Here is a 25230-nt window from a genome sequence, read left to right as displayed (position 1 = left end):
CAGACCTACTGTGTTATGCTATTTATTATTAGCACAAGTGTTGAATGAACGTTGTTGGTGTAGTGAGTAAATAGTTGTTATTAAATGGAGTTGACAATAATTATATGGTTCTTGTTCTTTATTTTTGTTGTAATATGTGATAAATAGAAGATAAGGTATACTTATTAGATGGCTGTTACACTATGTGCTCTGATTGGCTTATTTCTGGTCTGATATTTTCCCATATCCGACCAGTTACCATGACAATTGGTCCCAAATGCGTATACCATTCGTTATAAACCAGAAAACTAAAAACATGATCAGAAAAACCAAGTCAGCATCAGAAAAAAATCACACAGATTGAAAGATTACCAGCTCAGGACTAGACCATCTGTTTGCAAGTTCTTCACAGAAGTGAAGCAAACAGGTCTGACTACAAGCCCAAAACCATAAGCAGCTTTCATATTTTGGCGTGTTTATATGTATATTAAGGGTGTAATGATACATTTATTTGTATTGAACCGTTTCGGTAGGGGACGTTCGGTTCGGTACAGGGCTGTACATGGGTGAATTTGCGGTGCGTGTGTTTACATTCAGTGTTGCCAACTTGCCAACTTTCTCGCTAAATCTGGTGACTTTCTAAACCTTCTTGACGAGTTATTTTCTCAAAAGCGAGTAGTGACAAGTCTAGCTACTTTTCCTGGTGTTACCAGAGACTTTTCTGATGTTTGGTGACTGAAAGTGAAAGTCTCTGTTGTCACTGAATGGCAGCAGATCTCTCCTCCTCCGCTGCCTGCAGCAGCCTGTAAAGCGCTGAGTGGAGGGATATCTCTGCTTACAAACCTCGCTCAGCCTACTGACTTCGTTTGCTGCGCTGTGATTAAATAGTCCCCAACTTTGTGAAGCCCCGGCCTTGAGAAGTTATTCATTTGAATAAGTGATGGCCAATTTTAATGGCAAAATAAATAAACAAACCAAGAACTAAGTTTATTTGTGGTTCTAAATATTTTTAAGGTGGTTTAACTCACTTTTCTGCCTCTCCCACAATGTTTTGTTTTCAAATTTTTATTTAAAAAGATGCAATAACAAACATTAAACGAACAGTTAAGGTCACAATAACATTCACAGTATTATTATAAATAGAAAGAGATAGAAAATAAAATAAATTTTACAAAAGTAAAGGGATTCTTTAACATTAATTCTCTTTTTAAAAATTCCTTATAGAGTGTGACAGTTTTGGACAAGTTATTTATTTATTTATTTATTTTGGCAAAAAATATGAAGGTTGAAATCTAGCTACTTGCTAGTTGCAAATCCTCTTCAATCTATAATCAATTGAATACACCACAAAGACAAGATATTTAATGTTCAAACTGATAGACTTTTTTGTTTGTGTGCAAATATTTGCTCATTTTGAAATGGATACCTGCAACACGTTTCAAAAAAGTTGGGACGGGGCAACAAAAGACTGGGAAAGTTGATGAATGCTCAAAGAACACCTAATTGGAAACAGGTGAGTGTTATGATTGAGTATAAAAGGAGCATCACCAAAAGGCTCAGCCGTTCACAAGCAAAGATGGGGTGAGGATCATTTCAAAATGAGCAAATATTTTCACAAAAACAATAACATTTATCAGTTTGAACATTAAATATCTTATCTTTGTGGAGTAGTCAATTGATTATAGGTTGAAGAGGATTTGCAAATCATTGTATTCTGTTTTTATTTACATTTGACACAACGTCCCAACTTCATTGGAATTGGGGATGTACAATGTGTCCAAAGTTTGAGAAATAAGAGGATTCAGTGTCTTGCTCAGAGGCTCTTCAACAATCAGTCACAACAAGCAATCAAACCTGGTTAGCAAACACAGAGGTACAAATTCACTGTTGTCAGAGCTACCGAATGGTACAGTATGACTCAACAAAAATCAGGTGAAACAAGTGAAACTTAATCTGGGTTGTTATCAAAAGATAATGAATCCTTCTCATTTCAATTCAGTGCCACCTGCTCAGTGGGCAAAAAGTGGTTTGATTTTATGAAGAATGGATAATGGCCTTTAAAGTGTTTGGAACCCAGGGAAAGGGCAACGCAAGTGATCCCAGAAGTCCAAGTGAGAGGAAGTAAAGCCACAGAAAAGTCGATGTCAAGATAAAAACATGCACTTTAAAATTTTTGACCAGTGGTTACTTAAAAAAAAATTGTCAACAAAGTGACATGTAATATAATTGAACAGATTTTCAGTTCTACAATTTTGTTTAAAAAGTATTGAATACATTAACTAAACTTAAACAAAAAAGTACATGTTAATGAAAGCAACAGTTGAAATGTGTTGGAATTAGTAGTAGCACACCAAATGATGAGATATACCGCCAAAAAATATTTAGCAAATCCCAGTCAAGCCTAGGATTTACACCGGATGTCCTTCCTGACACAACTCTACATTACACGGAGAAATGTGGCAGGGGTGGGGTTTGAACCGAGAAGCTTCCGCACTGATACCAAGTGCACCTCTGCTCAATTATATTATGTGTCACTTTGTTGCCACAGTTTTTTTAAAGACTGGTCAAATTTTTTTACAGTGTGCGGAATAAAAACCATGGAGGAAAATTTCACTAAAAACAATGCAAGGAGAATGTTGCTCTGAGAGCACAAGGAATAATTATCACGTAGGAGAAAAACTAAGGAAAATGTAAGTGAATAATAAGTACCCAAGAAAGAAAGCACTGGCACCAGGATGTGAACCATGACAGCTGATATACTTGCAGCTGAAATCAAATCAAATCAAATCAATTTTATTTATATAGCACCAAATCACAACAAGCAGTTGCCCCAAGGCACCTTATATTGTAAGGCAAGGCAAACGTAATGGCAAAGAAGGTAAACATAATGAAAGTCCTAGTGTTCCAGTTAGAGCTGAAACAACTAATCGAGTTAATCGATTAAAATTAATTATTAAAATAGTTGTCAACTAATTTAGTCATCGATTAGTTGGTAAATAACTTTGTTTTACCGCAAATGTTTCATTTCTTCCATATAATCAACCGAGCTTTGCTTTGAATCTTGAACCAATGAAGGAGTGCTTCGAGCTGCTGCTTCATTGGTTTCATTTGCTTTATTTCGCTTTAGCTTAATTTTTCTCCACTAAAACGCTAAAGAGCATATGTCTGTGAGGAATATTTACCTTTTTTATGTTAAACTGACCTGTTATGGTCTTCTGAAACAGTTGATAGATGTATTTTATGCTAACACCGATGCTAACGCGTTAGCATGTCTACGGTCTTTTCAATGTTAAAGTTAGCATTAAGGTGCTGGCATTTCAATTTTGTGCATTTGTTTTCTGTATAATAATTAATGGCTCAGCATTTGTTGTCGTAAAAGAGTCAAATGTATTAGAAATTATAATATTTTTAATGTATTTTTATTTGTATATTAATAATAATAGCAACAATAATACTAGTAATAATAACTAATAATGCGACAATACAATTTTAGAGAAAGAGACATGAGTCACATGTGTCATTGTGAAATGACCACATAATTTACAAGTTATACAGAGAATGTTGCACATATAATGAGTCAGGCTACAGTTTTTGATTTAAGTTTTATGGTTAACTGGTTATGCTAACTGCTCATTTGCAGCAACAAAAATACCCCTTTTTTCACCATATATTTTACAACATTTATATGTTTCGGTGTTGTTTTATGGCAACTCAGCACTTTGATAAAGCAATGTCATTTGAAATAATTATTTTTGTTCTTTATTATGAACTGTTTTATTCTTTATTATTTTATATTCCAACAGCCAAGGGACATTTGACGATTTGTTGATTTTCAAGTATTTTAAGTTTTCAAATAATGTTTTTTTGTTAAATAAATGGAAGGAGAGAAAAATTGTTTCCCTAAATAAAAAAATTCCCAGCTAATCCGATTAATCGATTAATCGTGTCGAAACCCCATCAGATTCATCGATGATCCAAATAATCGTTTGCTGCAGCCCTAGTTCCAGTCTTACAGTGTGACTCTAAACAGCCTCTTAACAGTGACGTAAGTTGACACCTGGAGACCTTGGGTGATAGGTCTCTCTGAAGGGCATAACTGGAATGACTTTGTGTCAGATGAATGGCTGTTTCGGGAGACTCTCAACTCAACTCAACATTTATTTCTAAAGCATGTTTAAAGCGACAGCAGTCGACCAAAGTGCTGTACATAATTTAAAAATGGGCACCAATTTACCCCCAATCATGATTAGTAAATTAAATAAACAATAAAATTGCAACAGGCAATGAAACGAAAAAAAAAGACAAAGAAAATAAAGAGTAAAAAGTAGTAGGAAACAATTAAATTTAATTAAATTTATTTCATTTATATAGTGTCAAATCACAACAAAGCTGCCACAGCCAAAGGGGTGCTCACACCTCACCTGACTGTAATGCTGCGTTCACACCGGGCGCGATCAGATGCGCGAAAGACGCGCCACCATCGCCGGTGTGTCGCTCTCCTTTCGTTGCGAAAATTCGCCCCAGTGCATCATCAACTAGGAGGAGCTTCCATTCCGCTCGCCGGCTCCAGTTGTCAGTCAAGTTAACATGACGGACCTTGATCACACGGAGCGAGTTGCTGTGGAAAGCTGACAAATGTCATGAGACGTTCCCAATTCGGGGAGTATCATTATTTGCTGCAGGAGCTGCGTCTGGATGATGGCTGCTTTCAGCAATCCTTCTGCCTCTGCAGGACTCAGTTTGAGGACCTCCTGTCCCGTTCATGCGCGCACATGTAAACAATTAAAAAAAAAAACTCAGCTGCTTGCTGTGGGGCTGCTCCTCGCTCTTCCCCAAAAAACTCTGTCATAATTGTGTTGCTTAACCAGTCACCATTTGCTTTATTATACATCTGTGTAGTTAATAAATAAAATAGTCTTCACGGACGATTCGCTCGCAGGCACGTAACAAAAAAAACAAAACAAAAAAACCTCTGCTCCCACTGCTGTGGGGCTGCAGCTCGTTCTTCCTCCAAACTCTGTCATAATTGTGAAATAAAAGACAAAAAGGACATAAGTCCTGCTCACAGGCTGGCTACCAGAGACAGGACATGTTCAAATCCTCAGTCAAACTCCAGACATCTCCACGTCACTACATATTCAGTCCCTGATTGGTCATTGTAGCGTGACATGACGAAAAAGTTCAGATTTTTCAACTTGAGAAGGAGGCCAATGCAACGTGACGCGACGCAATGTCACGCCACAAACGCGTTAATCACTCAAAATCGCTTCACTCGCGACGCTTCATTTGCGTCCATCACGTCACGCTGCACAGCCTGGCACCAAAACGCCTCCTTCCATAGGGATTACATGGCAACCTGTCGTTGCTGTCACTCGCGTTGCGCCCAGTGTGAACGCGGCATAACAGACAGATGCTTATTTCAGGGAGTGGTGATGAACCAGAGCACTCTGCCTGGTTATCTGCCAATTAGGACCCAAGATAGTGCCACAGTGTTGAGGACGTAGCAGCGAGAGGCACCAGTGCATGCTCCCAGTCCTGACCTGACCTCTTAACATGACTGATTGACATATCCCCGACAAATTCAGCTGAAAATATTGTGTGTGTGTGTGTGTGTGTGTGTGTGTGTGTAGACATTATTGAAAAAATTATCAGGTAATTTATTTTGTTGTGCTTGAAATCTGTCACCTGACCACAGTGGAAACTTCAACCAATCTGCTTCCGTTCCCATGCAAGCCCGACAATGCGAGGTGGATAGCGTGGAAGGATCCACATCACTCCATCAAATCGCTTCGATGCCTCTTGATTACCCATAATTGTTCTCACTGTGTTGACCAAATCTGACAGACACTGAGGTGAAGTGCTGCTGCAGCGCACAGGAGCCTTTAGACCACTTGTTTGTGATATTCAGACTCAAATCAAGCTGTGATTGTACTGGAAGTGAAAACATTTGTATGTGTGAATGCAAGGCTGATTGTTGAACAGCAAACCTCTGAGGTGAATGAGACACTCACGTGTTTGGAGAGGTTGTCGCTCTTGCAGTCTAAATCATACCTGCAAAGATCAGAAAAGAAGGATCTGAGAAGCAGGGAACTGAAAAACCATCAAAACAGACATTAGACAACAAAAACACAAATTAGGCATCAATAACAGGCACTTCCCTCCATCAGTGGAACTTTAGTCGTTTAGTTAGCACTGCATTGATTCCATTTTTCACTGTTTAATCCATGGTACTTTCCATTTTTAAAGCTGAAATCCATGCATCTGGCAATACTTGCATGCCAGTATACAGAGTAAGTGAGTGAGTGAGTGAGTGAGTGAGTCCATATTCTTTCAGACATGATAACTCCAAAACAAAAAATGCCAGAATCGTGCTATTTACAGTGTCACATGTCGGTATGTAACACCTCTATTCCACAGGGCACACAGGGTTGGGTATCGAGAACTGGTTCTTTTCGAGTATTGTTAAGAAATGATTCGATCAATCGACATCGACAGCCTTTTTGCTTAACGATTCCCTTATCAGTCCTTCAGAGCAGCTGTTGTTTTTGAGGGTGTTTGTTGGGAAAATGATCATTTCTCTACGTTGATTACAGACCCTGCAGCGGCTCTGTAATCAACCGCTTCTGCAGCGCGACTCCGATTTGAAGCTTGAACCAATGAAGCAGTGCTTCAATACGCTACTTCATTGGTTCTTTGATTTGCTGCCCTTCAGAAGCAGCAACTCCGCTTCTTAACCCCTCTCAAAGCCATTAAAATATGTCAATCGTGAGTCACTTTTGTGTGGATTAAAGTAACTAACTGGGACTGTTGTCTTGTTGCAGTCAAGAAAGGAGAATCGTCCTCCGTTCCGCTATTCGCTCTATGCTGAGTCGAGTTAGAGTCCGATCGGAAATTAGTAACTTCAAAGAAAGTTTCCACTTTAAATAAATTACACCTCTTTACAAACGTTGTAATGCAGACAATAAACTACAATCGACTAAAGTGTTTTTTCCTCCCAAAATGAGACATCCTCCGTTTTTTATGAATTAAATTGATGCTGACGTGCAGCACACCCGTCTGCAAGAGCTCAGCTCAGAGGTATGAAAAGACGTTCATGCCAGTAACATCTGAAAGGAACTGCTTTTGACAAAAACTACAGATTTTGTTCATTTCTGTTTATGTACAGAGATCAAGGATCCACCATGTAAAGTTTATTTATGTCCAGAGTTTAAGGATCCAGTGACCAATTTCATATTTACTTTAAGACTCAATAAACTGTTGTTGACATAGAAAACCTGTAAAGCCTACTTTTAGTACACAGAAAATTCACCAGAGGTATCAATAAGGGAACTGATAAGGAATCGGATCGATAAGCAGAATCGATAATGGTATCGATATCGATAATGGTATCGATATCGATAAAATCTTATGAACACCCATCCCTAATTATGACTGCCCACGATCCAAAATGTAAAATGTCAAAAATAAAAGATCATTTAAATCAGTTTAAAAATAGATTCAGCATTGTTGCAATCACAGAATCTTGGCTTAAAGATGACCTCATGGCTGATGTTCAAATGGAGGGATATGAGCTGTATTTTGTAAACAGAAGAGATAAAAAAAAAGGCGGAGGTATTGCTTTGTACACAAAAACAGATCTGACATGTACAATTGTAGAAGAAATGACAATTATAGATGCTGTCATAGAAATTGTAACAGTGGAAATTGTAGATGAAACATCTAAGAATATTCTAATCAGTTGTGTATACAGAGCACCAGACTCTTGCGTTGTGAAATTTACAGATAAAATAATAGAATTATTCCATCAAATCAAAAAACAAAATGCTTTTTATTTGTGGAGACTTTAACATTAATATAGAACGCTCCAGTTGCCAAAGAACAAGTGATTTTGTGAATTCAATGTATAGTTTGGGTTTATTCCCCTTGATAACAAAACCAACCAGAATTACATCGCAAAGTGCAACTGTAATTGACAATATATTCACAAATAGAACAGATGAAATTATTAAGAATGGGATCTTGATGACAGATCTTAGTGATCATTTACCAGTTTTTTCAATATTTAAATACAAAATTGGTACAAGAAAAAAACTGTTATAAATTTTAAAAGAGATAAGTCAGTAAAAGCCTCAGAGGCATTAAATTATGACCTTAAAAATTAAAATTGGGAAGAAGTTTATGTCAGCGACATTAATGTAGCATATAATTCATTTATGAAAATACTGATGAAATCATACAATAAAAACTGTAAATTAATAAAAATTAGTAAGAAAAGAGTAAATAAATAAAGGAATAAAAAATAAAGGAATAAAAAATGCTTGTGTAAAGAAAAACTATTTATATAGGTGCTTTTTAAAAATGCAAACAAAGGAAATAGAACACAGATACAAAAAATATAAAAAATAGACTATTGACAATAATTAGGAAACAAAAAAAGATTATTATAGTGAACAATTAAATAAGAGTAACGATAATATAAAGGCAACATGGGGAATTATAAATAGTGTGACTGAAAGTGATGGAGCAAATTCAACTTTTCCATATTACTTTGTCAAGGAAAATAAAGAGATATATGACATAAAAGAAGTTGCAAATGAGTTTAATGATTATTTTTCAAATGTGGGATCAAGTCTGGTGGGAAATAAACTAATAGTAGAAAATAAATTAAATACACTTGTAAATACAGTCAATAGTATTTTCCTTGACAATGTGGAAAAAGATGAAATAAGAAATATTGTAAAAAACTGTGTAAGCAAAAGATCAACTGACTATGAAGATTTAGACATGATGACTGTAAAAAGTATAATAGAAACTGTTATTGAACCATTCACTTACATTTGTAATCTGTCTCTGTCAACAGGAATTTTCCCAGACAAAATGAAAATTGCCAATTATATATTATTATATGCCATTATATAAAAATGGAGACAAACATAATTTTTCATATTACAGGCCAGTGTCATTGCTTCCACAGTTTTCTAAAATTATGGAAAAAGTTTTTGTGACAAGGTTGGACAAATTCATTGAGAAAAATCATATTTTAAATAATGCTCAGTATGGATTCAGAACAAAACATTCGACAGCTATGGCAATTATGGAATTAACAGAGAAAATATTAACAACAATAGATAATAAGGCTTATTTTGTAAGTATTTTATCGACCTGAAAAAAGCTTTTGATGTTATCGACCACTCAAGATTGCTTCACAAGTTACAACAATATGGAATTAGAGGTATTGCACATCAGTGGGTAAAAAGCTACTTAGAAAATAGAAAACAGTTTGTTCAGATAAATAATACTAAATCAGAATTGTGTAACATTATTTATGGAGTACCACAAGGGTCAGTACTTGGACCCAAACTGTTTATTTTGTATATCAATGACTTTGTGAATGTATCTAAAGTACTTGGCAGCATATTATTTGCTGATGATACAACATTATTTTACTCTGGATCAGATATACAGGAAGTAGTACAAGTGATAAATACAGAGTTGGAAAAAGTTAAACATTGGTTTGATATAAACAGATTGTCACTAAATCATAATAAGACAAATTTCATATTGTTTAATGAGTGGAAAAAAAATGATGTGTCATTAAAAATAGATGGAATGGACATACAAAGGGTAAAAGAAACGAAATTTCTAGGAGTCATGATTGATGAAGATCTTAAATAGCGAAAGCCATTGCTGTTTTGCATAAAGTTAAATTTTTGTTAAATAGTTATGGTTTATTAACATTGTACAATTCATTGATTGTCCCATATTTAACTTACTGTGTAGAAATCTGGGGATCAACATGTAAAACTTATACACAACCATTATTTATTCTGCAGAAAAGAGCTTTAAAAATGATTAGCAATAGTCGTTTTAGAGATCCATCTAATCCATTATTCATTAAGTATAGGATACTTAAATTTCATAATTTAGTTGATTTGAAAATATTACAAACAATGCACGAAGCTAACAAAAATACCTTACCAATAAACATTCAAAATATGTTTGAAAAAAGAGTAAATAGTTATAATTTGAAAGGAATAGAAGTCTTTAAAAAACCAAGATTCAGAACTAAAGTAAAGGAATGGAGTATTGCAGTGAATGGTGTAAAATTATGGAACAACCTCAACAAAGAAATCAAAGAATCAAGGTTGCTTAAATTATTTACAAAAACGTATTAAATTAGATGTATTAAGTAACTATGACACTATGAAATAAGTATGACTATGAGACTATGAAATAAGTCTAAAATGTAATCTGTTAATAATGTCTAAAATGTTTTAAGTCTAAAATGTAACCTGTTAAAAATGTAATCTTTTAAATAATGGCTAAAATTATGAAATAAGTCAGTGGTATGTGACAAAGTCAAAAAATGTAATCTGTTAAATAATGTTGAATAATGATGCTTAAAATTGAAAGATTGTATTGTAAAAAGGGGCAGAAAATATAAGACTTGTTCTTCCTCTGCTCCTTTTCATTCAATGTCTTGTAATATATTCATTTCTGCTTTTCTGTTTTTCTTTTAAATGAATGAAAGAAATATTAGAAAAAAAAAAAGCTCAAAAACAGGATGAAACGGCTTACTCTGGCTTGCCTCCTAACAGGCTGACTTATAAAGAACAGACCTGGCAAGTGGCCTGGCTTATAAAGTACAGACCTGGCAACCCACCTGAAAACTAAAGTAAGGAGCTGCACCCACAGCCATAACTGCAACAAACGCTGCTTCTGCTTCAAATATTTACCCCGATGGAGTACAATCAAACACATTTCAAGCCCTACTCAGCAGGAATATCCTGTTTCAAGATGTTTGGACATGATTGAAGCTGTTAAGACTACAAATACTCGGGATGTTACCACGCACTAGCAACGATTTGGCAAATCGGGATGAAATTTTTAAACTGTTTGACAGTTTCACCGATTTCAAAACTGGTGCTGATGATGGCTGTATCTACTACATATAGGCTACCAAGTTTGTACAAGATTGACAAGGATGGGTCAGAACGTTACTGAAATGCTTCAAAACAAGCCCCGATTTGCTCTTCAGGTTGAAATGAGAAGGAACGGTGCTCTGTGGAATAAGATAAGACTTTATTGATCTCACAATGGAGAAATTCACATTACGTCAGCTCTTAATAAACACAAGATGAGTGTGAGTAGAAGAAAATGTGCATCAAACAGCATGTGCAAGATAAAGCAATAACAATAATACTTGTAACAATACAATAAAATAAGAAAATGAAGTAGGAATTATATATATATATATATATATATATATATATATATATATATATATATATATATATATATATATATATATAAACATGATTGGAATTAAAAAATAGGATCATCTTATTTACAATATGTGAAGTGGGGTTTAGATGTGATAAGGTGACACTAGTGCTGGAATTTATAAACAAGTTGTTATTGCACATGATTTGTAGACATATTATTGCATGTGGGTTATTTCAGTGTTATTGTACAGTCTGACAGCAGCAGGGAGGAACGACATGTTGAATAATTTTTTTGACGATTCCCAGTAAAGCCGGAACTAAGGCACGCCCCCTAGTGCCGACGTTAACAACGGCGTGTGATCCTTAAGACGGCCAAAAACTTTTCCGGGACGCTTCCGGGAGCTCTTACCGTCTATGTGTAAAAGGGGCTTAAGGTGTAAGGTTAAACAAAGGTGATTTATTGTCCAGCAGGCACGTGAGTGAGTCCAACAAGCTGAGAATGTTCAAAAAGTCTACAAGAGTCAAAAAACAAATTACAATCTGCAAAAAAAAAAAAAAAAAAAAAGCAGACAGAGGGAGGCAACAAAGATAAAACACACAGCAATGCACATGGGGTGACAAAGAAATAACTGATCATCACAATGTGCAACCGAAGGAGACAATGAATAATAAACCATACACAGAATCCCACGGCAGAGCCAAAAATGATCCAAACACAAAGAAATCACGGGAGGAACCACAGAGAAGAAAGGAAATAAATACAGAAACATAAAAGAACAAATGAGTGACAGGTGTGGAGGACACAGGAAAAAATAGGGGAGGCTAGAACACAGCACGTGCTAAAACAAACACAAACAACATGACTCAGAACTCAAAAGAACTCAAAAGTGTACCAAGTGCAAAACAGGGAAAAACAACACGACTGAAAAACATGACGACACAGGGACTCAGACAGGGGACAGAACACAAAGAATACTACCAAAAGGATACAGAAAGAACACAAGGGCACAGATGGGAGCCAAACCACAACAAAATCTGGTCCCATTCAAATCAAAACTCATTCCCTCGCATGTGCATGTGCTGCCACTGTGTAAAGAACTGTGTAAAACCTGTTAAAAACAATTAAATTCTAGTTTGATCAGATTAGATTTGATTGATTTTGGAGCTGGAGTAATATCTCATTTAAACCAGCACATAACATGTCCAGAGACACACAAAGACAAGTACAAATTTGGCAGTTTTTCATGTTGAATGTACTTCAATTATTAACCAAACTGTTATGTGCTGCCGCGGATTGAGGAGCGGACCAGCGTCTGACTGAACCCAGCACTAAATAACCAGAAAGCGGTTCCAAAAACAAAACCAATTTATTTCCCTCCTGTGCAATAATTGGTGTACAACATAAATATTCGGTTGTCTGGCGAGGTGAAGGACGGCGCGCTCTCCAGCGCCCAAATGGATCGAAGCCCGGCGCTTTCTGGACTCAGATTCACCGCCGAACACCCCCCAGGTGGATACGACAAACTGACTCTGTGAAGGACGGAAAAGGTGAGGTAAATCAACAGAGCTACAATACATATCCTTCAAAGGCACACACTATCAGCAACACATTCAGGTCTGAATTTAAACTGTCTATAAATGAGCAGCTTCTCACAACAGGTGGAGGATCATCAATCCGTACGCCACAACAGTGAGGAGCAAACTGCACAATTCTCGTCAGTGTTCAAATATACTGCGTAACAAAATACCAAATTACTGTTAACACTTATTCAGACAATCATCACCTCTGATGTGTGCTGACAGCATGTGTCCCTCACCCGTCCTCCTTCACAGGCACGATGTGTCAAACCCTGGCGCGGTCCTCCACGTCTCACAAACGAATGTCACAAGGTCGAGTTCCCGGCAATTCTGCTTGAACCACTCATGGCTTAAATGCAGAACGCCATCTCATTATCTGCTTCAGCTGAAAGTCTTTAAGTTTGCACGTGAGCATCATCCACAGGTGCTGCAAGCTGTTAGGCCTGCACGTGAACATCCTCCGCAGGTGCAGCCAATAGTTCTAATGAGGGTGAAGTACTCTTCCGCCAGCACCTTCTCCACAGAAAAAAAACCCAGTTTGCATACCACCTGGAGAGCAAAGAAAAGAAAACAACACCAACATGTCCAGCCACACCCCCCAACACACAACACAAACGTTAAAATTTTAAAATCAACAAATCAGCTGAGCTCGACTGTGATCATAAAACAAATTTCAGGCATCTGAGTCCAAGAAATGTCTCGTGAAAATGTTCCAATTTTTCTAAGGCTAGATTTAAGTTTAGTGGCAACTGCTTGAAGTCAACAAATATTTTTCCCCACGTCAGACACCTGAAGCAGGTATCAGCAGCTGTTTAGAACGATGTGAACCTGTTAAATGAACTGTGACGAGAACACTGTGTCTGTGAATTGACACAGAGGTGCTTGAAGAAATAAATTAACATTAATGACACTGGAATAGAAGCTGCATTGTTATGTCATTCGTAATAGGAGATTCTGAGTGATTTGATGCAATGACTGAAAGTGGAAAACAAATTTTTTTCCTTGTGGATGGTAACTACTCTCCTGCACTTGCTATATTGTTCGGTCACTGGCACTGAAATAATTCTCACCTTTTTTCAGCAGTGGAGCTTTGACGAAGGGAAATAAATCAATGAAAAGATGTATTTTGTAATTAATAAAACTGTATGGTCAGAGCTGCTTGTTAAAAAGTACATTTGTATGCTGTATTTCAGCATTTTGCACTGCAGGCTACAGGAAATAGAAAACTGCAGAGGTTTTATGTCATATGGTCCGTTCCAAGTGGAACATTAGTCTGTTTCCCGAAGCAGATCAGTGTGTTTACAGAGGTGTGAACACACATTCAATCTCTTTGTGTGCTGTCTTGATGATCTAACTGATTTGTACACACACACACAATTACATTTGGGGTGTGTCCAAGTCACATTTGCACCTTTGATGGCAAAATGAACAGCGCAATGTTTTCTAGTGAGGAAATGGATCTGCATGCAAAGTGTGAAGGTGAAGGCACCTTGACACTTGTGTGAATTTTGGCTTTGCACTGCCCCAAAACGCATCATGCCAATGCGTATGGTATGTACCTTGACACTTGCACGAATTTCATCCCCGCACTGGCACGGAATTTTCCATGACAATGAGTAAATTCGAAGGAAGCTGTGTGCACAATGACATGCATTGATAAACAGTGACACGCACTGTTTGTGAATAGGCTGCACAATGTTCATGGCTAGTTCACGTAAGTGGCATGAAATTTATGTATGCCAGAAATTTTTAACATTTCAAAATTTTCTTTGCGCACTGGCATGCAGCCGCGCAAAGTTCACAGACAGTTAACAGTTCACGACGAGTTTACTCATTGACACGCTAAATTATGTGCCAGTGCGAGGATCAAATCTGTGCAAGTGTCAAGGTACCTTGAGTGTTTAAATCAATAGGCTTCTTGGGGTCGACATACCTATCACACATACCAAGTTTGGTGACAATCAGGCAATTAGTGAAGAAGTTACTGCACACACAAGATTTTTATAAAGTATGCTCCAGTGACCTTGACCCTTTGACCCCAAAGGCAACAGGTTTCTTAGGGTCACCATATGTAATGCATATACCACGTTTGGTAACAATCAGGCCAGTATAACTGATATAATTTTTCTCACAAGGCAAATGTGACATGACTGACCGACCGACCGCCCAACCGACTGACTGACCAAACGACTCCCCAATCATAGTGACATCTATCCTCTTGCTGCACTGTGGGAAAAATACCGAGCAGCTACAGACAATTCTGGACTGATGTGTCCAGCAGCGCGTTCCACAAGCATCGTCAAAACACCACATGAAAGTATAGTGGTGTTCCTTTCCTGGAGTGCAGTTCCACACACGTGAAATCAGTGCTAAGACATCAAGACACTTTATGTTGGTCTTTTCTTTAACCTGTCACCCGGCTGTCATTTTTTTCTTGTCTATCAACTAATAGTTTCAAGTCTAGCTCAAAGCAATGAGATGTGAACCATGAGACCCCCCTCACACATAGCACGAATGAGGCCGAATGCCGTCAGAATGACGAATCATAGAGCAGTCTCACAGCAGTCTACATGGGTGGGCTTTGAATGTTCTGTACATGTGCAAAACATTCGTGGTGCACTCCAGGTGGGATACCCATCCAACGGCAGTCTGTGTGCAGCCTGAGCGCAATCCCACTGCAATCTACATATTTGTATGGTGCCATAACAGCAGTCATAACTGATCGCATATCATATAACATATCTGATCGCGGTTGGGGGAACCCCGCCGTGGATCGGGCACGTCAGATCCTGCCAACATGTCCCACTTGTGCCACGTACGTGCACCTCCACTGGATCCTGTTCAGGGAATGCAAAGGATATGTTGATGTGCAAAATGTATGTGGCATGCATCCGTCATGTGCAGTGGACGTGAACATAGCGCAATCAAACCAAAAGCACTGTCTGTCACTGCAAGTCCATACATCATTGTGCATGTCAGAGGCTTGTCACAATGCCTGCAATGCAGCTGAATGGGATGTCACCCCCGTAATACACAGATTATTTGGTATTTGGTATTTGGTACACCGGTATTTGGTTAGACTCTTTCTCTCCGATTGTTCTGTCTGAGTTATTTTCATTAGTTACTTCATCCAAACCATCAACATGTTTATTAGACCCCATTCCTACCAGGCTGCTCAAGGAAGCCCTACCATTATTTAATGCTTCGATCTTAAATATGATCAATCTATCTTTGTTAGTTGGCTATGTACCACAGGCTTTTAAGGTGGCAGTAATTAAACCATTACTTAACAAGCCATCACTTGACCCAGCTATCTTAGCTAATTATAGGCCAATCTCCAACCTTCCTTTTCTCTCAAAAATTCTTGAAAGGGTAGTTGTAAAACAGCTAACTGATCATCTGCAGAGGAATGGTCTATTTGAAGAGTTTCAGTCAGGTTTTAGAATTCATCATAGTACAGAAACAGCATTAGTGAAGGTTACAAATGATCTTCTTATGGCCTCGGACAGTGGACTCATCTCTGTGCTTGTTCTGTTAGACCTCAGTGCTGCTTTTGATACTGTTGACCATAAAATTTTATTACAGAGATTAGAGCATGCCATAGGTATTAAAGGCACTGCGCTGCGGTGGTTTGAATCATATTTGTCTAATAGATTACAATTTGTTGATGTAAATGGGGAATCTTCTTCACAGACTAAAGTTAATTATGGAGTTCCACAAGGTTCTGTGCTAGGACCAATTTTATTCACTTTATACATGCTTCCCTTAGGCAGTATTATTAGACGGTATTGCTAAATTTTCATTGTTACGCAGATGATACCCAGCTTTATCTATCCATGAAGCCAGAGGACACACACCAATTAGCTAAACTGCAGGATTGTCTTACAGACATAAAGACATGGATGACCTCTAATTTCCTGCTTTTAAACTCTGATAAAACTGAAGTTATTGTACTTGGCCCCACAAATCTTAGAAACATGGTGTCTAACCAGATCCTTACTCTGGATGGCATTACCCTGACCTCTAGTAATACTGTGAGAAATCGTGGAGTCATTTTTGATCAGGATATGTCATTCAAAGCGCATATTAAACAAATATGTAGGACTGCTTTTTTGCATTTACGCAATATCTCTAAAATCAGAAAGGTCTTGTCTCAGAGTGATGCTGAAAAACTAATTCATGCATTTATTTCCTCTAGGCTGGACTATTGTAATTCATTATTATCAGGTTGTCCTAAAAGTTCCCTAAAAAGCCTTCAGTTAATTCAAAATGCTGCAGCTAGAGTACTGACGGGGACTAGAAGGAGAGAGCATATCTCACCCATATTGGCCTCTCTTCATTGGCTTCCTGTTAATTCTAGAATAGAATTTAAAATTCTTCTTCTTACTTATAAGGTTTTGAATAATCAGGTCCCATCTTATCTTAGGGACCTCGTAGTACCATATCACCCCAATAGAGCGCTTCGCTCTCAGACTGCAGGCTTACTTGTAGTTCCTAGGGTTTGTAAGAGTAGAATGGGAGGCAGAGCCTTCAGCTTTCAGGCTCCTCTCCTGTGGAACCAGCTCCCAATTCAGATCAGGGAGACAGACACCCTCTCTACTTTTAAGATTAGGCTTAAAACTTTCCTTTTTGCTAAAGCTTATAGTTAGGGCTGGATCAGGTGACCCTGAACCATCCCTTAGTTATGCTGCTATAGACGTAGACTGCTGGGGGGTTCCCATGATGCACTGTTTCTTTCTCTTTTTGCTCTGTATGCACCACTCTGCATTTAATCATTAGTGATCGATCTCTGCTCCCCTCCACAGCATGTCTTTTTCCTGGTTCTCTCCCTCAGCCCCAACCAGTCCCAGCAGAAGACTGCCCCTCCCTGAGCCTGGTTCTGCTGGAGGTTTCTTCCTGTTAAAAGGGAGTTTTTCCTTCCCACTGTAGCCAAGTGCTTGCTCACAGGGGGTCGTTTTGACCGTTGGGGTTTTACATAATTATTGTATGGCCTTGCCTTACAATATAAAGCGCCTTGGGGCAACTGTTTGTTGTGATTTGGCGCTATATAAAAAAATTGATTGATTGATTGATTGATTGATTGATTATGACATATTTACCATATTTACCATCTAACCTCCATCAGAGGAATGACGGTGGAACTGTTTTGCCAGCCCATGACATCATAAATATACATGTGAACTCACCTCGGGTACAGCGTCAGATGCGTTTCACAGTGCAGGGAAGACAATGGCTAGGGAAGCCCCTCTCACCCCGGCTGCACCATTTGCTGATAACACCAACTCACAAATGCCCCATCCACCACGGCATAAATATATACCATGTCGGGTGCAGTCCTGCGGTGCGCCGGTGAACCAACCAGTCAGCGCGGAGCACAGCTCTCCCGTGCACTCCGTTTGCTGCTGACACAGCTCACTAATGTCCCGTCCACCATGGAATAAATATATCCCATGTCAGGCGCAGTCCTGGGGCATGCCACACGCCGGTGAACTGACTGGTCAGCATGGAGCGCAGCTCTTCCATGCTCAACACATCACCATGCGTGTGTCCATGTGTCCATGAGCACAGTACTGACAGTCCATCATGTGTGGGAGACACATGTCCTGGTCAGAGGTTTGGGTTTTTTCTCGTTCCAGCTGATTCTGCCTGATTCCTGCACATTCTTACTATGTGTGACAGGGGTCTTACTCGGGCAGTTCTTCCAACAAAACAGGGCAGAGGTAATAAATAGGAGTGGGCATCATCCAAAATCACAATGCGGAGCACCATCATGATGTCACCCCCCGGCCACACATAGACTAATTCCATTCTCTCTGCTGTAATATAATACAATATACTGTATCCACGTGTCAGAATGCCCTGGGCTTTCCATGCAAAATTCTGCCTGAAGAGGGTGTGGGCAAATGCACAAGCTCATGGCCAATATTATGTTAGTCGGAATGCCCATCCCGCCACAGATTTCAATAAAACATCTGATTTCATTACAAATAACTCACCTGCTTAACAACAGATCTGTTCCACCTTGTGCACAACTCTTGTGCAAACTAGTACTGCGACTACTACTGATTAAAAAAAAAAAAAAAAAAATCACATGCATGCATAAAACAGCTGATGAATTTAAAAAAAGCTTAAAATAAGTTATTTTGGGTGATATTTACAAATGTGGAAAAGCCTAGCGCACACCAGTGATGTCATCACAGATGCACGGATAAGGTAATTTGTTTGTGCCAGGATTTCTCCAGAAATAAAACTGAGCACTAATCAATATGTACACAGTAAATTTTGCAGACATAGCATTTGGTCCCAGTCCAAACAGAGTAAAACATACTCTGTCACAGTGCTAAATCAACCCTATCACAGTGTAAAATCAACTCCATCATGCTGTGAATGACTCTTACTGGATGGAAGATGGTAGAGCTGATTTTATTCTATATTTTATAATATAGAATTCTATAACAGAGTGTATTTTACTCTATTCAGACTGGGACCAAATATTATCCTGGCAGAGTATATTTGCATATTTGTATATCTGCAAAATTTACTGTGTACTTCAAGGTGCACAAACGAGGGAAGGTGGCCATTCTCATTTATACGTGAAATACGTGATATGCACCACACTTGGGCTGAAACAAGTCCAGTAGTTCATGCGCCACCCAATAGGGCATCTTTCTCCTTGGCTCACTATAACAGCAACATGGTGGCCATGGTGGTGCAAAACACAGTAGTATACTTTTAATGCTGTCAAGTCAATTCAAGTCTGGGAACATGTGCTGCATCCAGCACATCTTGAATTCTGGTTGGCAACCACTGAGGAAAACAAGTTATCCATCCCCACCATAGGAAAGTAGGCATCTATGTGGGCATGACCCTGGCCTTCTCCAACTGCTGGGATCCTCAACACTGAGGCACCTCCATCCTGGATAATTTATATCCTTTCTCAACAGTAAGTCAGGATTTTTCTGTCAACAGTGACACTGTGCGAAGAATAGGTTAATCAGAGATATCAAGAAGAGTTCATCTGCCTGGAGATATAAAGAGATGTATTGGGTTTTCACAAACCATGTGTGACTTGAAACAGGGTGGGCACATTGTGGGCGCTCCAGCAGCATGTCCCGAGAGGAGACATGCCAGACATGCTGCTGTCTGCTGAGTGGCCCAGTTGCCATGGTGGTGCAGAACACTGCGACCAGTTTTAAAGCTGCACAAAAAAAAAAAGAAAAAAAGAATTTGAGATATCAAGAAAAGTTCCTCTGCCTGCACCAGGAACTCAGAATTCATAGAAAACTAATGTTTTAGTTTTGTCATGAGTACACATTATAAAGAGCATTACATTAAGTATATGCATATGTTTTACTGCAGACATCATGAATTATGTAGACATCACCCAACTCTACTCATAACCCACTTTGTTTCCTTACGCCGCATTCACACCGTGCACGACGCGAGCGACAGCAGCGACAGGTTGCCATGTAATCCCTATGTAAGGACACGTTTTGGTGCCAAGTCATGCAGCGCGACGCAAATGAAGCGACGCAAGTGAAGCGATTTTGAGCGATTGGCGCGTTTGTAGCACGATATTGCGTCACATCACGTCGTGTTGCCCTCCTCCCCAAGTTGAAAAATCTGAACTTTTTCATCTTGTCGCGCCGCGATGACCAATCAGGGACTGAATATGTAGTGACGTGGAGATGTCTGAAGTTTGACTGAAGATGTGAACATGTCCTGTCTCTCGTAGCAGCCTGTGAGCAGGACTTATGTCTCTTTTGTCCTTTATTTCACAATTATGACAGAGTTTTTGGAGCGAGCAGCAGCACCACAGGAGGGGGAGAGGAGGTTTTTTTTTTATTATTTTCTTTTTACGTGCGCATGCGAGCAAATCGTCCGTGGAGATTATTTTAATTATTAACTATACAGATGTATAATAAAACAAATGATGACTGGTTTCTAAACGCAATTATGACAGAGTTTTTTGGGGAACAGCAAGGAGCAGCCCCACAGCAAGCAGCGGCATTTTTTTGTTTGTTTTTTTGTTTGTTTACATGTGCGCTCGTGAACGGGACAGGAGGTCCTCAAAGTGGGTCCTGCAGAGGTGGAAGGACCGCTGAAAGCAGCAGTCATCCAGACGCAGCTCCTGCAGCAAATAATGATACTCCCCGAATTGGGAATGTCTCATGGCGTTTGTCAGCTTTCCACAACAACTCGCTCCGTGTGATCAAGGTCCGTCATGTTAACCTGACTGACAACCAGAGCCGGCGAGCGGAATGTAAGCTCTTCCTATTTGATGACGCACTGGGGTGAATTTTTGTAGCGAAAGCAGTGCGACACCGGGCGATGGTGGCGCGTCCGTCGCCACACGACCAAAGCGAATTTGTGGCGCCTGGTCGCGCCTGGTGTGAACGCGGCATTAGTGTTCTTTCTACATGATGCCTGCAGAAGTAATGGTCAAAATTTTATAACATTTTATATGATGGTTCTTTTATAAGTTTCCTTCATATTGTGTGAAAGATTTCTCTTTTCTCACTTTTTCAAGAACACGCCTCAAAGCTTTTCTATAGATACCTGCCCTTCTCCTTTAGCTGCTAATAGCAGGGGTATGTGACCTCTAGCTCAGTTAGTTTTTAATTACAGCCTGCAAAATGTCATTCATTTTGTCAGCAGGAATGCATAGAACAATAACATGAGACACTCATATCATCACAATATCACTCTGCTGTAAATCAGTCATATAAAGTAGTGACTGTTCTCTGTTTGGGGTGTAACAAACGCACCGGTAAGTAGTGCTCACAGAGTGCTTATTATCAGCTTCTCTGTGGCCAACATACTTGTGCATCCTGACCAGGAACACTCATGCTGAGCCAATTTCACTCCTTGTGATCCACCTGCTTCTCCAGAGACCTATTTATTCCATTTTATTTGCTTTCCTAAACCCCCCATCATCCTTGATGTCTGTGGTGTGTTTGCAGCAGCAGGCAGTGGAGTGTGTGACTGATCGCGGCTGTGCATCTCCTTCAGCAGACGGCGTGTCATGCGCGATAAGATGCCTGCTGACGAAGCTCGGAGACACTATACATTACGGCCACTGAGGCAAGGAGGAGGAGGGGCCAACAACTCAGCACTACCGCTAACGAATTTCCAATAAGAGTGTTGTGTGTTGGGGGGTTTGGCTGGATGTTTTTGTGTTGTTTTCTTTTCTTTGCTCTCCAGGTGGTATGCAAACTGTTTTTTGTCTGTAGAGACGGTGCTGGCAGAAGAGTCCTTCACCCTCATCAGCATTATTAGCTGCACCTGTGGAGGATGTTCACGTGCAGGCCTACTGACTCGCAGCACCTGTGGATGATGCTCACGTGTAAACTTAAAGACTTTCAGCTGAAGCAGATAATGAGATGGCGTTCTGCATTTAAGCCATGAGTGGTTCAAGAAGAATTGCCGGGAACTCGACCTTGTGACGTTCGTTTGTGAGACGCTGAGGACCGCGCCAGGGTTTGATACATCGTGCCTGTGAAGGAGGACGGGTGAGGGACACATGCTGTCAGCACACATCAGAGGTGATTATTGTCTGAATGATCGTTAATAGTAATTTGGCATTTTGTTACGCAGTATATTTGAACATTGATGAGAATTGTGCAGTTTGCTTCTCACTGCTGTGGCGTATGGACTGATGATCCTCCACCTGTTGTGAGAAGCTGCTCATTTACATAAAGCTTAAATTCAGACCTGAATGTGTTGCTGATAGTGTGTGCCTCTGAAAGATATTTGCTGTAGCTCTGTTGACTTACCTCACCTTTTCCATCCTTCACAGAGTCAGTTTGTCGTGTCCACCTGGGGGGTGTTTGGCGGTGAATCTGAGTCCAGAAACGCCGAGGCTTCGATCCTTTTGGGTGCTGGAGAGCGCGCCGTCCTTCACTCCGCCAGACAAACCCAATATTTATGTTGTACACTAATTATTGCACTAGAGGGGAAATAAAATTGTTTTGTTTGTGGAACCGCTTTCTGGTTATTTAGCGCTGGGTTCTGTCAGACGTTGGTCCGCTCCTCAACCTGCGTCTGCACATAACAGTAGTTCCCGGCCATTCCAAAATGGACCCAGCGGCAGAAGTGGGTCCGTTTGCCAAAAGAGTTCAAGAACACTTGGAGAAAATATGGGAGCAATTACAGCATCTCGCAAACCAAATTAAACAAACAGATGCCCACGTTACGGAGTTTGCAGCGCAAGCCGTTCCACTTCCTGCTGCTCCAGCTGTGGCACCATCGATACCGGTGCAGATAACTCCGTCACCCAGAGATTCGGCTTCCGAACCAATCATTTGTCATCCGGAGCCTTATGCGGGAAACGCTGAAGCCTGTGCTCCGTTTTTGATGCAATGTTCTCTGGTTTTTGCTCAGCGACCGGCTTCCTTCTCTTCTGATGGTAGTCGTGTCTCATATGTGACAAATTTGCTCCGAGGTGACGCTTTAGCTTGGGTCAATGCGTTGTGGAGTAATAACTCTCCATTGTTAGGATCCTTTAAGGATTTCTCCCTGTTATGTGTCGGACGCAGCTCGGAGAACCGACCAGCGTTTGAAGGACCCAGTATGAAATAAGCAGAGCACGGTTCAAAGGCTAACTGAATTTAATACATAACAGTGATAATAACAAAAAGGTGCGGCCTGGCGTGGTGCGCTCCCAGCAGCGCTAACGGTCCGGAGCCAGAAGCTGTTTCGGACCCAAGGACCCCGCCGACACTCCCCAGGTGGCCGCAACAACCGAGTCTGTGAAAGAAGGAACCATTATGTGAGTCCACACTCTACACACAGAACACTTAAAGGTGTACAAACAGCAAACACTTCCTGGCTTGATTACTGATCAGCTTCCCAACCTGCAGGCATGGAACATCCAGTTCACAAAACTCCACTGCAGTGGAAGCTGATACATGACTAACAAACAGCTCAATACAATAAGGTGTGAGGGACACCACATTTACTGACTGTATAACTGTTAGTCACAAAATCTAACGTACCTCAGGAAGTGTGCTGACGAGCGTGAGACCTCACCCCCTCCTCTTTCACAGACTGTGCATCAAACCTGGACGTTCTCAGCATCCGCTGTTGATGAGATGGCTCCCGAGACGACGATCTCACCCGTCTGGTCACAAGGTCGAGTCTCTGGCAAATACACACTGTGCACTCCAGTCTTAAATGCCAACATGTTCCAATCCATCCAGATGCACCACAGCTGTGAGTCCTGACGAGTCGCAGGTGATCAGGGTGAGGTCCTGACAGCCTCGGCAACACAGCCACTCAGTCCCAAACGCAAGCCACCTGGGAGGAAACCAAAAGATAAACAAACCGGCAGCCAGGCCCCCCCAGCCATATAACACTCCCGGGAGTTCCGCTTGGTTTTTGACCATCCGGTGAAAACAAATACCGTTGCCCAACGGTTGCTGAATCTCAGGCAGGGGAGGCGGAGTGCGGCGGATTATTCCGTGGATTTCCAAATTTTTTCTGCTCAGTCCGGTTGGAATGCCGCAGCCTTAAGAGGAGTGTTTGTAGATGGTTCGAACGATCCATTAAAAGACGAGCTAGCAGTCCGTGACGAACCAAAAGATTTAGATGAACTAATATCTTTGGTTATTCGTCTAGATGATCGGATAAAGGAGCGTGGACGCGAGAGAGGACAGACATCAGAGTGGGTTTTTTCGTCTCGGGGCTTTCCCCGACACAGATCTGGGCTGCCTCTTCTTCGCCCCACTGAGACTCCTCCGACGGGACTTCTGGCTCCTCTTGCGGATGAGCCCATGCAGCTCGGACGAGCTGAAGCCGCCATATTGCCCCGGTCACATAAGCGTCAAGAAAGATAGTGATGACGTATCTCCAGGTGTTCTGGGACAGGCATAAAAATGGACACACACACACACAAAAAAAAAACCCTTTGGTTGTTTAGTTATTTGGGCTATTTTGTTTTTTTGTAAGGGGTTATAAATTGTTTGGGGATTTAGAGGCGGTTCCGGAGGAGTGAACGACTGGCAGTTCGGAGCTCGGCTGGACTCAGGTAATCGTTTGTTTTCATTATTTGGACTTAGGTATTTTCTGTTTGAGAATTGGGTCGTTTTGTTTTGTTGTTTTTTATTTCCCTGCTTCCCTAACCCCAACCTCACATTGCTCTGAGACCGTTTTGTCTTTTGGGTCGTGGGGTGGTGCAGGTTGGTCACGCTGAGCGTTTCTCAGAAGACCTCTGCACCTAGGGGGGGGGTTGTCAGGGGCGTTTTTTTGGGTTTGGTTAGGGCCCGGTTCCTCTCCAGCCCTGGTGGCCCTTTGACCGTTCGTCATTGGTGTTACCGGGGTGTGGTGCAGCGGGAACATACCTCAGTCGGAGTGGTGAGCCGATCTGTTGCCGTTCGCCATTTCGGTAGTTCCACCCCTCCCGATAGGCTGGTGGTATGGTCGGGTTGGGGCACCGGACGTCTTTCCG

At 40.4% G+C, this 25230-nt stretch overlaps 1 protein-coding gene across 1 annotated transcript in view; it reads right to left on the bottom strand.

Moving 5' to 3' along the window:
- The window catches only part of LOC117515333 (copine-8-like), a 414918-nt gene that overhangs the window by 166652 nt on the left and 223036 nt on the right, over positions 1-25230 (bottom strand). Inside the window, exon 5 of the mRNA XM_034175840.1 lies at positions 5991-6030. Within this exon, the coding sequence (XP_034031731.1) occupies positions 5991-6030 (40 nt within the window). The remainder of the gene's footprint in view (positions 1-5990; positions 6031-25230) is intronic.

Source organism: Thalassophryne amazonica, chromosome 8, assembly GCF_902500255.1.
Source record: "Thalassophryne amazonica chromosome 8, fThaAma1.1, whole genome shotgun sequence".
NCBI classification, from domain to species: domain Eukaryota; kingdom Metazoa; phylum Chordata; class Actinopteri; order Batrachoidiformes; family Batrachoididae; genus Thalassophryne; species Thalassophryne amazonica.
This window is presented reverse-complemented; position numbering and strand designations above follow the sequence as displayed.